The sequence below is a fragment of the Anas platyrhynchos genome, chromosome 3, assembly GCF_047663525.1.
Source record: "Anas platyrhynchos isolate ZD024472 breed Pekin duck chromosome 3, IASCAAS_PekinDuck_T2T, whole genome shotgun sequence".
Taxonomy (NCBI): domain Eukaryota; kingdom Metazoa; phylum Chordata; class Aves; order Anseriformes; family Anatidae; genus Anas; species Anas platyrhynchos.
The window spans coordinates 38,099,605-38,116,289 of NC_092589.1; the positions used below are offsets into that span (position 1 = coordinate 38,099,605).

Genomic DNA, 16,685 nt, shown 5'->3' on the forward strand with positions numbered 1-16,685 from the left:
AATGGCGGAGCCCGGCGAGACGGAGGCGGCCGGCTTCAAGCGGCCGAGCCGCCCGCCGCCAGCCGAACCGGCACCCGGAGCCGGTCCCGGTCCCGGTCCCGGGGCTTGTCCCGGTCCCGGTCCTGGTGCCGGTCCCGCAGCGCCAGCCCCCCGCTACGAGGAGCCGCCGTGGGGCTGCCGCCCTCCAGCCGGCGCCGGCTACGGGCTGGAGGTGCTGAAGGGCGGCGTGGTGCTGGGCTCGGTGCGGCTGGAGGGCGGCAGCTGGTTCCTGGTGGGGCGGCTGCCCGGCTGCGCCCTGGCCCTGGAGCACCCGTCGGTGTCGCGGCACCACGCCGTGCTGCAGTACCGGGGGCCCGGCAGCTCCCCCGAGGGCTCCGACGCCGCCGGTTTCTACGTCTACGACCTGGGCAGCACCCACGGCACCTTCCTCAACAAGGCGAGGGTGCCGCCGCGCACCTACTGCCGGGTGCGGGTGGGCCACGGGCTCCGCTTCGGTGGCAGCTCCCGCCTCTTCCTGCTGCAGGTGGGCCGGGGGTGGTGGGGGGAGCGCTGGTATTTATGTAATTACGGGGCCTTGTGCCCCAGCTGTGCCCCGAGAGAGGTTTGGGGAGGGCAGGAGGGCCTTGGGGTGCCCAGCGTGGAAGGGGGATGAGCTGCGTGCTCCCCGAGTGCTCCGCTGGAAATCTTTGCATTGTGCCCCTTTGGGTTGTATTTGAGCGGCCTGCGGGTATAAAGTAACGCTCACTTCTTTCTTTCTCCTCCTCTTGATGTTAAAATTGATATATCTGCATGTAAGCAGATGCATCTTCCGGTTTGAAGAGCAATAGCAAAAGGTTTGAAGAGCGCTTTTTGAAGGGCGCTATAATCTGTAGACATTCTTGTATGTAATGTGCATGTCTGGTTGAAATTATCCCCCTTCTCCTTTTTAAAACGCTCCTATAAAGTTACTGTTTGTGACACAGGGACCCGAGGAGGATCAGGAGTCCGAGTCGGAGCTGACCGTGACACAGCTGAAGGCACTGCGCAAGCAGCAGCAAGCGAAACTGGAAAAGACGATGTTGGGAGAGGACTCTGACGAGGAAGGTGACAAAGAGGAGAGGAGAAACGAGAGCAGTCAGAACACCGAAATGAGCTGCTCGTGGGGAATGGGTAAGCACTGATGCACACATCAGGTGATGCACCTTGGGAGGTTTTTGAGTGAGTTTCAAGGAATACTGGGGTTGACGTACCAGCTGGATGACAATTGTCCAAAACCAGTGGAAGTTCCTGAGTACAAATGCAAAGTCCATTTCCTTTTAAAAAGACAAGTACTGTGAGTAGGTGAAATATACCAGGCAAGAACCTTACTAGAGCTTCTTCTAAAGTCAGGGAAAAAGCGATTTATCTATACCTCGAAAGGAAAATGAGACTTTAGTTTGGGCTGTGTATTTTGTTCTTGCGGTGACATTCACATTTTGGCCAGAGAGGTTAAATTTTCTTGCTTGAGACTGCTGTGCAATGAGGCTGTCCTTACATTTTTAACAGTAATTCCACATCTGAATGAGATAAATTATAACTAACGAGCTTTTCAGTACAAAATGGTTTGTTTGTAAATGAGCATTTATAAGCACATAAACCCCTTGAAGGTGCTGAAACTCTAGTAACATTTCTATGTAAAACTGTATCCTAAAATGGAATAACTAATTGCAAAAGTGTGGGGGTTTTTGTTTGGATGCAGAACCAATATTCAAGTTAAGAAAAATAATTTTAAGGATGATGTAGTTGATATTTCTTTCAAACTGACAGTAGTTGAAATACACTGGTGTTCAAATTCTAACATTTCAATATCTTGTTTTCACTTTGTTCTTCCAGGAGAGGATGCTGAGGAGGATGATGCTGAAGAAAACCCTATTGCTATTGATTTTCAGGACGTACAAGATGCCTTCTATATGAAAGACCCTAGAAAGGCCCTACAGGGCTTTTTTGACAGAGAAGGTACTTTTCACTTATAAATTGTTTTTGCTTAGCCAAGTTTGGTGTTTGTGCTCATATTTTTCTTTGGAAATTAAAGAGTGAAAGATAAACTTTTCTGTTTAATTGTGGGTGGGGCTTTTTTGTTTGGTCATTGTTTTTTGGGAGAAGGGGGTTGTTTTTAAAAACTTGGCTTGCCACTGAAGAGCTGAGACTTATTTCCTAACTTCTAAATTGGGAGTTGGAGAGGGCATCTTATGTTCCTCTGTCAAACCACATCCATCTTTTGAAGCTATATTAAAAAATCTGAAGCCATCAAATTTCAAGCTGTGCTGTTTGGAGATAGCACTGGAAAGTATTAAAAGAAAAAAGCAATAATGAATTAGCCTAAGCTTCCATTAGTTGCTAGCAAAGCTTACAGATTACTCCTATATTTGTTAACATGAAAAACTAACCTTTGTGATAAACAGTATCTGTGAATCCAGATTTCAAACTGTCCTTCCTTCAGTATCATTTACTTTAATGCCTGAAGGTACGAGGTTGTTTTTTTTCTTTAACTGTGTATTCCCAAACAGGTCACTTACAGATCTTTGATCTGGAAAAAACCTTGATTGTGAAAAATAACTAAATGAGCATAATATGAACTGAAGATCCCATGGCCTAAAAAAAAAAAAAAAAAAAAAAAAAAGTCTTTGATATACCACAAGAATATCATACCTATTTTGTCTAACCCTGATTGTGCCTGCTTATTTAACTTTTGGTAACTACACCAACTTTCTTTCTTTTCCTCTCTAGGAGAAGAGTTAGAATATGAATATGATGATCGTGGGCACAACAGCTGGCTATGCAGAGTCAAGTATGTATACGTTCATTCACTTCTTTGTGTAGAACCTGGCTTCATTGAATTCACAAACAAAAGCTGAGGGAATCACTTATCTATCATGCTTGCCAAGGAGGCCAGCTGGAATTAGACCAAAGTCCTGATACTGAAGAAGAAGTTCAAGGATCAGTGCCTAGTTCAGTGTCTGTACTCCTTTCTGGTCTGCCAACATTTGGTGCTTCTTAGAGGTGAAAATTGGTAAAGCAAGGAAACGGGTTCTTTCACTTCCCCATGTTTTCAGAAACACATGAAATTGAAATACAAAAGAAACCAGGAGTCAGTATCTTACAACTCCTAATGGGGAAAAAAATGTTCTACTCTATACCATCAAAGAACTGAAACTGGTACAAAGCAGTTTTGTGGGTTTTGTTGACCAACTAACGTAATTCTTGTATTAGGCTGGAGAAGGTGAGGTAGAATTAAATCAACAAATTAGGTCTCAAATGGATAGGTACAACATGTCATCATTGCTTAAGAAACCTTTCCTTCGGTGTGACATAAAATATTTGTTACTGGTGTTGCATAGATGCAAGGTGATGCTTAAATGGATGCTTAAAAAGATTCTTGACTGATGTTTAACCTGTTGTAATCCCAACTGAACAAATGGAAAAATATTTATTGTTTGGGTTAGTGAAATAAAATACAGAAAGTCTGTGCTCACGTTTGGATTAGTAGCGTGTCAAATGAAATGTAAAAATATTTAACCCCAACAAAAAGAAAGACTATAGAGAGAGGTGGAAAGAACAATGTTGACATGACAAATACAGTGTCTGAGTAGCATCCAGGAAAAGCTGTTTGTATTGGAGCTATTCTCTGATCCTGTGAACTGAACAGGTTGCCTGTGGATGATGCATCAGGGAAGCAGCTGGTGGCAGAGGTTCTCCATTCAGGAAAGAAGAAAGAAGCAATGGTACAGTGTGCACTGGAAGCTTGCAGATTATTGGATGCTAGGGGAGTGCTGAGGCAAGAAGCAGGTAAATAACCGGGTAAATGCTGTGATGGTTCTAAAAGCCCCTTAACTCCAGGGGTTTGAGATGGCTATCATGAAATTGCTTGACTTCTCAGTGTAAGTCACTTTGTTCCTGGCCTTTTCGTTTAACCTTTCCCAGTATCTCGAAAAAGGAAATCAAAGAATTGGGAAGATGAGGACTTCTATGATAGTGATGATGACACCTTCCTTGATCGAACTGGTGCTGTAGAAAAGAAGCGACTGAACAGAATGAAAAAAGCTGGTAAAATAGAAGAAAAACCAGAAACTTATGACTCCCTGGTAAGAAGAATTATGACATGCCAGGCCTATTCTTTCATAAATGTCTTATTACTGAGAAGGGAAGCTTATATATGTGTGTGTGTATATATTTTTTTTCCCCAGTTCTTATTTTTGTTGGCCTGAACTCTAGTATCATTTGATACCCTTATCTATTAATTGGACAAGATAAATTGGAATGGGGTTAGATTTGGTGATTGTAGAATCACCAAAGGCTTTTAAAGGTTTTGAGAGGGCGAAAAAAGGGATATAGAAGAAACCTTAAACTCTTAAACAACAACAGAAAGTGAGAAAGTGATTTGTTACTTCAATTTAATACTTAGTGTACATCACAGAAACATCATTGGTACTGCTACTAACTGACGCGTATCTGCTACCTTAGGCAGAAGGGATAACTGTCTGTGGAAAATAAAATACCTTGTTGTCAGGAACTTTCATGGCTTAAGGCCAAGTCAGCCTGCAAAAAAGTAGTTTGCAGCTCCTTGTGGTGTCTCTTCTCTAGTGAGCAGGGTTTGGTTTGTGAGGTTCTGTCACTGCACACAAGACTTAATTTGTCATAAACTAGGAGAGGCAAGAGAAATTTGCAACTTTGAGTAGAGTTTTTTTACTTTGTTCACAGTATCTGTAAATATCTGAAAAAATGGTAATTACAGTGAAAGCAAACTGCCTTTCTTTTTTGTCTGTGTAATATTGGTGTAATATTGCCTTCTGCTTGATAGACCACAACAGTGGCTGAATGAGAACAGGATACCATAAAATAGCTTTAAAGCACTAGATAATAATTGCAAGCTTTCAAGTTCACAGGGCACATACCAATGAAGGATCTTATTCTGCTTCAAAGAATGAGCAGACTGGACTGACACGAGTATGACAACTAAAAATCCTACACAGACAATAGTGTGTGGAGAGGCTAATAGGTGAGAGTAGGAAGGGCTTGGAGGATCATGACAGTGGCATAAAAGCCACTGAGAAAGGACTTTCTGAAACACATAAATATGAATACTGTTCAAATCATTTTTGATGCATTGTTTAGGAACAATCTAGACTATATTTTTTTCATCCCAGAAATTCCCAGTCAGAGATCAGAAATAAAATTAATTTAAAAGAAAAAAAAAAGAGATAATGTGGTAGGATAGTGGAGAAACTTTTAAATGGAGATTTTAAAGAAGATAAAGTATATGCTTAGGAGGTCTTTTCTCTTATAGGTCGCAAAGCTAAAGGAATCTGAAAATGAGCTCCTTGAGATAACAGAAAAGCTGAAGGCTTCAGGGAAAGGTAAGATGTGAAGTCTCTGATTATAGTGTTCTCCATTTAAAAAAAAAAAAAAAATCTTACGGATATCATAGACTCATGAATCTTACATTCATTTTTTTGTATGTCTGCTTTCCACAAAGAGGTAGGAAGATTTGCAGGTGATTGAGTTATCTGGAGAAGATACTTAATACTCTTAATCCAGTAGGTTATGTACTGTGTGTGTAGTTATTTGCTAATGAATGCAGATTTCTCCAAAAGTATCCCACTTCTAAGATAAGGAGGAAAGTGTACAAGCTCCTGGAGCATAACAGGGTGGGCATTATTACTGTTTATCTGCCCATAGTAGTGAAACTGACCCAGCTCAAGGACCACATTTTTCCATTCCCTCCAAAACCATCTGTAAGGGAAGAACAAGCAACTGGCAGAGGAAAGACAGTATCTTTCATTTTACTTCTCTCATTGCAAATACACCTTGAAAAGGTAGGAAAAGAGAAATACAGAGTTAGAGTAGTGGATGCTTAGCTCACGTGTTCAGTAATATAATATAATTCTGATATGTTATCGTGTCTTGGTAAATTGTAACTGGTTACAGAACTAGTTTAGAGACTTGGAAAAAGTGAAATCTCATCAGTTAACTACCAGGCCCAACAGCCTGCAAGGTATTGCAATGCAGAGTGATTCAGTTTTGGATGCAGATTTCCTAAAACTAGACCAGGATAAAACATAGCAAATATTCTGTCATCAGTTCGTGTGCGTGTGTTCTAGTTATTTGTGTTTTCTCAGATGTAATCACAGATGAGGAATACAAGTATAAGCCAGGAGTATGTGTATTGATCATGGGTGACTCTTATTACTCTCTTGAGCTGTCTGGCAAAGTTGCAGCATTCCATACAGTTCTGAAACCTTCACGCACTTTGGCTTGCTCTAAATGATCATTTGTAGCCTAGGGGTGAGAGTGTAGTGAGACCAGTGAGTGAACGACAGGCTAAATTGCAACACCTCTTACCAAGCACTTGGAGAGATTAAGTGGTTTTTGAAAAGATCTCAGTGAAAGTTCATAAATTGTTCTTCAGAACTAACTACTGATAGACTGACTTGGTGTCTCTCAGTTACTGATGTAACTGGATGAAAATCAGACACACAAAGCTCTTCAGTCTCATTTTTGGTTGCCTGTTCAAAAGAAAATTGGTAAGTTTTTGGTGCAGTAAAAGCTCTATAGCTTTCCCCCCCTCCCATGACAGCTCCTCTTGATTCTAAGCTGTGAGGTGATTCAGGCTGTTTATTAACAAGGCCTTCTCATTGATCGTTTTTGTCTAAGCTCAAAATAGTTAGGAGAAAGAAGAGTATTTCTGTCTGAATTTCTTTTATAATACATTTCATTCTTATTTATATTTGGTTGGAGGTGGATGCTCTTATCTCTCTGAGCTTTTTAATCCTGTATGTCTTCAGTTGCTGTTTCAGCTTTCATATGTTTGTGAAAACTGCATTTTGTCTCTAGATCAGAAATATCCTTTTCAGTTGAGTACATTTGAAAATTTTAGTCTTTTTATACTTTTGTGTAACTATTAAATGTTATGTAAAACTGCTCAGATGTATACTCTTAACAATAATGTAAACTGAATTAAAAATAACTCATTGGTCACAGAATTATCCTTGTGCATATATTAAAGCCACAGATAAATATCAGATTTGCCAACTTTATATAACAATAAAAGGCAGAAAACTGCCTGTCAAACAATTCGCTGTAATCCTAACAACAACGTTTTTCTTTGTCTCAGAGTTACTTTTGAGCAAAATGTAAAAATTCCTTTCTCAGGCTTGAACAGTGCTTCAGGAGTTTTCCTGTTCTTTTGTTCATTTTTTAAATCCATATGTTAGAATTGTGTATTTATTTTTCTTTGTTGTTTGAGTTTTTCCTCCCAGTTTTATTTTAATTAGTTAAATATGCAGAGAAATATTTTTGTTTGAAGTCAGGTGGAGTAGAAGGACTGTCTTTTTGTTTTTCTCAAGTACAAAGCAGTGTTTTCCTGTTAGAAAATCAAACCAAAACAAAGATAAATTTTGTGTGATTGTCTTAACATATACAATTTATTCTCATATGCACTCAGTCATTCAGGAGTGGGAGACAGCATCATGTGTCAGTTAATTCATTTTTAGGTTTGCAAACGTTATTACATAAACATCCTGGGAAAGTCAAAATGGGATTTCCCATGTGGTGTTGTAGGATTCCTTGTAGCCGTGTTTATTTTAGTCTGTGACTATAAAAAGGACCCAAAAGCCACTTTTTGTTTTTTTTTTAGGGACAGCAGATCTTGATTTGAGATGAGCAACCTAGAATGCAGACAGACTTGCTCATAAAGAAACATTCAATTTTGAGAGGCTTTTTCATCTGAGTGGATTAAGATTTACTGCTGGGCTTTGTTAAGAGAAAAGCTTTCATCTTTCTAGGGCTATCAACCTCCATTATTTCACCATGCAAAAAAATCTCACAGAGAGGATACTCATTCATATATTCTTTATTCTCTAAAGGTAGGACTTGAGTATAACAATATGTATCTTATCGTTATTTTGCCTAGCCCAGTCCCAGCCAGCAGCTCAAGATTCCTTGGATGAATTCATGACTGAAATAAAGTCAGGGTGCACCTTAGACAGCGTGACTCGAAAGAAACTTCACTTGCGATCGTTTGAACTGAGGAAAGAGCAGCAGAGATTGAAAGGGTTAATAAAGCTCGTCAAGCCTACAGAATTACCTGAGCTGAAGCCCCCGTAAGTCTTGGCTAAAGTCTGTTGTGTTTTTTGTTTGTTTGTTTTGTTTGTTTGTTTTGTTGTTGTTTTTTTTTAATTACTTCCACTGTTGTTACTTTTCATAGGCAATCTTGCACCCCCAGTAAGTAGACAGTTTTCCAAATGCAAAGGCAGCAATGCCTTCAAAACTTCCTGGTTCATCTCTCCAGCAAGCTTCTGTGCCTTCTGGCCACTGCTGCCTCTGGGGCTGAGGCAGATGCACAGCAACAGTGGAGTAAATTGAACCTACACTGGGACAGGGAGCAGGAAGGGGCTGGAAACATGGTGTCAGCATTTATTTTTTTCTACAACCTCCATCCAAAAGGAACTGAAGAGTTTTACAGTACTTTGTATAATATGAAAATCACTTTGTGAAATGTACCCAGAAGTCAAGTGCAGTGGCTGTTCAGCCACTGCCTAGCAATGCTGCTGCAATTCAAGAGGGTGTGTGCTGGGTTCATCGTTTACTAGTGACAACTTGATTAGAGGTTTAATTACTTAATTTACTTAAATTGAGGTTCGGCCTCTACGTGTGTTTATATATTTACAGATACATTATGCATCTGTGTAAGTGCATTTGAATTGGAGGGAGTCTGATAGGTGTGGTTGTTTTGTGTTGTTGTTTTTTTTTTTTTGCTTATTGCTTTTTCTTTCTGTTATCACAAGTGTCTGACTCCTGCAGTATGCACATAGTAAGGAGGAGTCATATTCTGAAACGTCCTCCTTGGATGCTGCAAGTCTGAAAGTAATAGAAGGACTTTTATATATTCACTTCTGTTTTGCAGGGGGTTTGCATATGTATATATAAGACTTGTTTGGTTCTTTAAATACTGTTTTTCTTTGTAACTATTTTTTATTAGGAGTGGGAGTCACAGTCTGGAAGCAGACAGCAAGCCTAAAAAGATTGCCCTGCCTCTCTTCGGTGCAATGAAAGGGGGGAGTAAATTCAAGCTGAAAACTGGAAGCCTTGGGGTAAGTGCTGCAAGTCAGACACTTGTTCTTAGATATCTGAGGCTGTGGAACCTACAGGTGGCAACTGTGTCATCTCGCACGGAGGAGCAAGCCTGCAGGAGTGAAAGAGTGCACGGGGCAGCAAGCAGTGTCTGCCAGATGTTGTTTGCTGCCAGCAGTAGCCATTCTGTGCCCTCGTGCAATCAATCTTCTGGGGCACAGCTGCAGTTAAAAGGCATTGATCCAAGTAGAGGCAGTCTGGAGACATCAGGCTGAATGACTGCTATACATCAGCAGCTAGTCCTTTTCTTTCTTTTGTTTTTCTTGATCTTTTAGCTAAGATCGTATCCAAGATTGATTCAGCTCCCAGTGTCCCTTTTATGAAAAGACTGCACTCTTGCCTGTGGGCTGAACATCTTTTTTTTTTCCCCTTCCATCTCTACCAAAAACTCTTTCCTTAAAACCTAACTATTCTTCATCCTGTGAGTGTTTCCCTACCAGCTATCTCTGTGACCGAAACACACGTGTTTGCTCCTGTAATGAATCTCTGTGACATCTACTTCCGTGTTGTTCTGGCACTGATGCACAAGTCTTTGTCCTGCAGAAATTGCCTGATAAGCGTCCAGTTATCCCTGAAAACTTGTTAAAAATGAAAGACGATAGACCAGAGGAAGAGGAGGAGGAAGAAGAGGAAGAAATGGAGGAGGAGCAGGAAGTAGATGCAGTAAACAGCAGAGCATCAGATGTGGAAATGAAAATAACAACAGAGGAAGAAACAGGAGAAGAAATTAATGATCCCAGTGGTTCTACTCACAATAATGAGAAGCTAGAATCCCTTCAGGATGGTAAGCATGGATTTTGATTTTTCTAGTAGTAAGGCTGAGTCTATAAGTACTATTTTTTTCTTCCTGAGTCATGTGAATCTGCTAAGGTTTGTGTCACAGGTTTTCCAGCAGTCTATAGTTTTTCCATGAATTTTTGCCATGAACCCAGTGTCTAGGTGAAATCAGATGAGGAACAGGTGAAAGTTATACCTGTTTCAGGTTGGGACTCTACTCAGCAGTCATGTTTTCTTGCTTTTGGTAAAACAGAAGTAAGTCTCCTGGACTCAAGAAAGGTCCTATTTTGATAGGCCCTGATTTCTTTAGATTGAATGTCCATATGATAATAACAACGTGTTGTTGTCAGAGAGAGTGACTTAATATGAAAAGAAATGCCTCAGTAAAGCTTCAGACCAGCTAGTGAGGAGGAAAAATAATTTTAAAAATAGGAAGGAAGAAGCATCTTCTTTGCATCTCTGTGGTTTATCTGTAACTCATCCTTTTATATATTAACTTCATGCATTTAAAATCTTATTAATAATGTTTCTCCGTAAATAGTTTGTTTGACAGAAACCTAATTCCATCTTCTTGTCTTAATGCTGAACAGGTTGTTCTTGAAAAGTGTATTTTAACTGGTCATAAATTTTGCTTTAATACTCTATTGTGATAGACTTGAATGAAATAATTTGGAGAACTTCTAAGAGAAGAATTCTTCCTGAAACAAATGTAACTAAGAGTTCCCTTCAAAATTTTTTCTGCTCTTCAAAGTTGGTGCAGAACATTCACCTAACATTTTTTTTTTTTTACAGGGGTTAATATTCTGCCTGAGCCAAAGATATTAAGAAATAAATCTCAGATGGGACCCTCGCTAGAGAAATCTCAAGGTGAGCTGTACAGTTTGAAGACTATAGTACAGTAGCATGTGGATTCAGAAACTGCCTAAAGGAGTTACTGCTTTTTTGTCAGTAGAAAGAGACTAAGCTTAACTGTAGAGTCTAAAGAATCTAGAATTCAGATGAAGAATTGTTTTGTTTGGGCAGTGCTAAATGTATGGCAAAGACAAGCAATTTCAGCTGTTTCAGATCTCCTTGCTTTTTGTAGTCACTAACTGTGGAGAGATTTTTTTTTTTTAAATAAATGTCTAGAATAAAAGTTGTTATAATTTAGGAGCATAAACATATAGCTTCTTTCCCCTTATTCTCTTGCAGTACTAGCTCGTGTCACTTTGTAAAGGGAAAGTTCTGTCCTTCTGTAGTGTTAACTAGTACATAATGTTAGCTAGCACTCTTAATGACCCAGATGACCCCTCTGCTCATGCACACACACACACACATATACACACACACAAGATTCTCAAAATGTAGACAGTGTATGGTGCAATGAACATCTGGAGGAGATCTGTATGAATTTTCTTTTTTCCTAAGTCAGAGCCTTAAGAGTATGTTTTCCTGTCCTCATGATAATAACCATGGACTTAAGAAAGTCAATATTTCACAGATTAAGCGGCAGCAAAGCCAGGCATACTTCTGTCTTTGCCTTCCCCTCACATATGTTGCTATAAAATGATTTTTTTAAGGTTGTTGACTCTGCGTTTTCTACAGTTTATGTCTAAATCAGTCACCGTAGTGATTACAGATATTGAGTTTCTCATAGAAAATCAACATCTGCCATTAACTAAAAGGATTTTGCAGAATGCCAAATAGAGGACCTCATTAAACTGCATTCAGTTTGGGGACTGTGAGTGTATTAAGCGTGAGTTAATAGATCTATGGAAAACAAAGATGCTCAGCAGCCATAAATATGAATGGTTTTGCAGTGAGTTGTCTTGGATTTCCTTTTGGAAGTATCCATCCTTACGTGAGTTTTCTATAAGCTTATTTGTGATAGAATTGGTCATTTTATGATGTGTCATAAAACTTTTTTTTTTTTGTCAGCATCTGAGGCATTGTGCAAGAAGCCTGAAGAGACATCTGAGAAAGCTAAGAAAACAAATAGCTCAAGCAAGGTCAGTTACAATACTGTGACTCCTACAGCCTAAGAATTACAAGGAATCATTTAGTCAGCTCCTTAATAGTGAAATAGTAACAACTGGATTGAGTGTGCCTTTGGTGATGGTAGTGCTTTTCTGCTGAGTGATTCCCAAATGTAGAACTGCACGCTACCATTGGACACAGCTTCTGGAGTCTCCAGTGAGAACGCAGAGCATTTCAAGCATGAGAAAGGGGTTCTGTGAAGCTGTAGTAAATAAAAAAAGGTTCTCAATTGAAACACAGAATTATTTTTCCAGCTATTCACTTGGCAAAGCTGATATTCAGCTGTTGTGAATTGCGTCTTCTCCTGTAGCACAAGTGTTGTAGAACACTAGTGCTCTTCTGGGTTTTCAAGTGACTTTGCAAAACTTTCATGGAGAGTAGCATGGGAAGCATGCATTGGCTGATGCAGAAAATGCTGGACTAAAACTGTAGTTTTCATCCTTCTCTGTAAGATATGGTAAGAGAAATATCTAATAAGACTATTGTATTTTGCAGCCCAATTATTGTTGAATTTGAGTGTACGTGCTGTGCTTCCCATTCATAAGATTTGTAGTAAAATGCAAAGTAAATGAGCCTTCCACATTTTGGGACACAGGTAGTTGTTGCATTGCTGGAATTGGGAAGAAATTTCTCTGATGGCATGCTCTTAGCCTGGTGTTTACTGCTGGGCTCTTCCCTTCAGAATGCATCCCACCATAATGCTGGCTGCCATCAAAGAAGATTACTGTAGTTGTAGGCCATGAGTTCACAATATTAGGACATTTTTTTGTGGTGACCATTGAATTTTAGTCCTGCTCCACCTGCTTAGAGAAACTTAACTCCCTGAAGCATGTGTGTGCTAGCTGCTGCTGCTCTTGCTGCTCTTGGCAGAGGACCCAAGGACTGGGTAGGCACAGCCTCTAGTATTATTCTTTGTTGCTGGCCTAAAATACGTTGATAAAGAAAGCAAGAGTAAATTTACTCTGTTAGAGCCCAATGTATACCCTTTCTATGAGAAGCTGCCTTGTTCTCCTGCATTCACACTGAGGCAGTCAAGTCAGCACCTCCCATCAGCACAGAGTTCACTCTAACACTGAGCATTCCCCAAATACCAGATGGCTTAGCTGTGTTCTCTCTCCCATTACAAATCACTTTTTCCACATGCCCTGTCTGCCATTGGGCTCATTTTCTTGCATGGAAAGTATCAAGTGGAATTCTCCTTATGTTTTTTTCTCTTCTCATGTTTGAGGAATAACTTTGAATAATGCAAAACTGGAAAAAATCTATTTTTTAAGTGGCTGTTCACAAGTCATACTTAATAACTGTTCAACTCCACAGTCTAATGTTTTTCAAAACATTAGTGATACGAACGAACTCTTTTAGAGGTTAATTTGGGGAAGGGAAATTGTTTTTCTGTTTCTTTGTTTGTTTTGATTTTTGAGGGAATGAAAAATTGCTTCAACTGCATAATTTAGGACTGTGTCATGATATTACAGAGTAATGCAAATCAGTGCTGAGTAACATGGGCACATTTTGAGCTCATAAAAAATCAAAAAACTGTAGAGTGAGACTTTTTTTGTTAGCTACCTGCAGTAGTTGAAAACAAAACTTGAGAAAATGATGCCAATGTGGCAAAACTTCAAAAGCTGGGGATAAAGAGACATTGCTGTGTCAACATTTGAATTGCAAGTGACCTGTTTCTGTTTGCTTTAAACATTTCAGTGATGCCAGTGAGACCTGAATAAAATGGGTTTTCTTGTCTTTTGAAAAGCTAAGTTACCCTTATACAACATAGCTGAACTTTTATATACTTTATATACTTTCAAAAGTCACCTTAAACCTAAAGTTTTCAGTGGGATTGTGCTTTGAAATCACTAAAGCACTTCTTAAAAATCCTACTCTAAAGCTTTTCCCTGTGTAAAGAAACTCAGTGTCGAATGACAGTAACAAACATTAGGATGAGGCAATTAAAATGTTCAGAACTGGAGTTGTGGAAAGCAGTGGGAGAGATTTCTTTGAAACCGAAAGTTGTCATATGCACTTCTGTTAGTGCTTCAGTAAAGCTGTAGAGTTTTGCACTACATTTATCTCCCCTCACTAGTCTGCCCAGATCCACTCTCTGAAGACCATGGATGACCTGATTTGGTGTTGGCAATGGACCTATTTTGAGATGGAGTTTGGACTCGTTGATCTTCAGAGGTCCTTTCTAACCAATGTTTCTATGGTTCTGTGACTATACTGGGAAGAAATTGGATCAATTTGAGAGTTTACTATATTTTTTTCTTTCCTCTAAACTATATTTTTTTGTCCATGGCCATGTAAAAATAACCCCCACTACTCAGCATTTGTCTTTTGAATAATTGAGAGACTTAGTGGCTGTGACGCATTGCTGAAAGGGTGCAGCACCTTAAAAATGTTTTCTCCTTTTGCAGGTCCAGCCACCTTTTTTTTCTTCTCATTACCCAGATGATGACCCAGATTACTGCATGTGGGTTCCTCCTGCAGGTATTGACAATTTCTTTGGGTTTTATTCCTATAACTCAAGAATATACCTAACAAGTAGTCAGGGTGTCCTTGTAATGCATTGAGGGGGAAAAAGTAATGTGGGAATACTTATTGAGAACCTGATGGTTTTTGGCATGTTATGCCCCGTATTTACTTCTTGTATCTCCATGCAATGCTTGTTGTGAAATGCTGACCTTATCTGTAGCAGCTTCATCTCAGTGGACAGGTGCACCTGAAGTTTGTCTTTCATTTCTATAACATTTGAGAGACCTAACTCCATTCACATATAGTGATACAGGTATCTAGTTAGAAGAAAAGCTCAAAGCTTCACCAAGGATAAATGCCCCAGCAATATTAGTATTCTCAATTTTCATAGAAGCTTGTGACATATGAAAATCCTCTGCAGCTTTTTGCAATACAGACTTTGGGTCGTACTTTGAAGAAAAGTCTTGCTAACTCTTTGAGGATGCTGAATAATTGATACACACATTTAGTACATGTTAAAATTGAACTTTTTTGATTTTAGTTCTAGAGTGTTTTTAGTTAAGTGGGGTTACTCTTAAAGAATGTATTGAATTTCCAGTGGCTCCAAAACTGGAAATTTATTTTCTTGCATTTAAGTTTTCATCGTAAGATCAAAGCTTAGCTTTCATTTGGTAGATTCATCATTATAACTTTTGCTGAAGCTGTTGCAACTTGATAATGTGGGAAGGCTCTAAAGGAAGTAAAAAAAAAAAGAGAATAAATTTCACTGAAGAAAAACTATAACCTGGTGAAGCCTTCCTGGCATGTGAATCAGCTGGAGCAAAGTGCCTGCTTCAATAACCAACCCAGAGGTCTGATTTAGGGTAGCCAAGAGAGTTGCGTCCATTAGAGGGAGCTCCTTTTCTTGTCTCTACCTGCTAATAACCAGATTTATCTTCTAAGTTGGCATAAATAGTACACCAGGAAAAAAATAATAAAATAAAGCATGAATAGATGATGTAATCTTGACAGTGTTAGTAATGTTAAGGAATTATAAATAAAAAGACAATTTGGACTGTAATATCCTGTCTGGGTTTATGCCTATCTGACAGGTGCTGCCTAGAGACTATTTAATACTTGTCCTGTAAACTTGTATTGGACTAATTTTTGGTGTGTTTTTTTGTTCGTTGTTGGTTGGTTGTATGGTTCTTATGGTGTTTTCTTTGTTTGTTTGTTTTTAAGTTAATTTGTTTTTTCTTTAAAGTAACTTTTTATCTTTGTCCATTAGGTCAGAGCGGTGATGGCAAGACTCACCTCAACGAAAAGTATGGCTACTAAGCTTCAAGCTCCAGAAAGCAGATCTGAGGTTTGAAGGACTGCTCTGCTTCGGACTCTTTATTGAGTCCACTCGTTACTGAGGGATAAAAGAGATGTTTTTTTCAGAGCCTATTCCAGCCGTGCTGGCTGTTAGCCATCCCTGTGTGTCCTCTGTTGCTTGTGTTCCAAATACTTTTTTTAAAGATTCCTGAGCCCACGCATTCTTCTCTCTCTTTCTTCTGCTATTAGCTTTGTTCTTTTTGTTTAGTGTGAAACCACAGACTTGTTTATCCTTTTGTAAATAAAAATATAAAAAATATTTTAAGTATATTAAAAAAAAAACACTCCATGCTTACAGGACTGATAAATTGAATTCATGTTGGTTTTAGGCAATTAAAATGAGACACGCTACCATTTTGCTTCTGTTGCTGCTATTTGAAAATATAATCAAGGCAAATGGAATCCAAAACACATTTTTCGTTGGGGGGGGAGAACGCAGAGACTTCTACTTTAAGAAAAAAGTGTTTCAGTCCTCCCCAACAGAGGTTTTTGAATACAGTTGCTGAATGCTTGATAGGAAGGGGACTAGGAGGGAGGAGAACACTGTTATAAAGGTGTAGAAGCACTGAAGAACTGCAGAGTATGGCACTGCCCATCTCAAATTAGAGGATAACAGAAGAAATGATGAAAGGATAACCTGCAAAAGTCTGCTTATATTGTAGCCTGTTCTTTACCTCTCACAGTCCATGAACAAAGAGCCACTTTCATGCAATTTCAGCACTTTATAAAGAATGTAGGTTTGTAACTCTGAATAACTAACTCTTCGGCACCAAAGCATATTAGAGGCAAGAATAAAGCAATGTTCAAAGTGGGAGTAGGCACCTTATCAAAGGATGACAAAAGACATCCCATTCTGACTGGTTGCCCATTTTCTTTGGAGCAGGAAATGCTAATGTGTAACAATAGATGTTCTTCTCTCT

The 16,685-nt window shown here is 39.3% G+C and overlaps 1 protein-coding gene across 1 annotated transcript; it reads left to right on the forward strand.

The window, feature by feature from the left end:
- The first annotated feature begins 1 nt into the window (after position 1).
- SLC4A1AP (solute carrier family 4 member 1 adaptor protein) lies at positions 2-16,119 on the forward strand. Its single transcript, XM_027454048.3, has 14 exons — positions 2-523; positions 963-1,149; positions 1,852-1,974; positions 2,746-2,806; positions 3,665-3,804; positions 3,940-4,100; positions 5,303-5,372; positions 7,928-8,117; positions 8,996-9,107; positions 9,691-9,931; positions 10,717-10,791; positions 11,842-11,912; positions 14,352-14,424; positions 15,677-16,119. The coding sequence occupies exons 1-14, from the start codon at positions 2-4 to the stop codon at positions 15,724-15,726; spliced, it is 2,076 nt and encodes a 691-aa protein (XP_027309849.2). The 3' UTR covers positions 15,727-16,119.
- The last annotated feature ends 566 nt before the right edge of the window (positions 16,120-16,685 follow it).

Coding starts and splice junctions, on each gene's coding strand:
- SLC4A1AP (XM_027454048.3), top strand. CDS start 2: ATGGCGGAGCCCGGCGAGACGGAGGCGGCCGGCTTCAAGCGGCCGAGC. Junction 5,373..7,927: donor GCTGAAGGCTTCAGGGAAAG/GTAAGATGTGAA, acceptor TATTTTGCCTAG/CCCAGTCCCAGCCAGCAGCT. Junction 9,108..9,690: donor TGAAAACTGGAAGCCTTGGG/GTAAGTGCTGCA, acceptor TTTGTCCTGCAG/AAATTGCCTGATAAGCGTCC.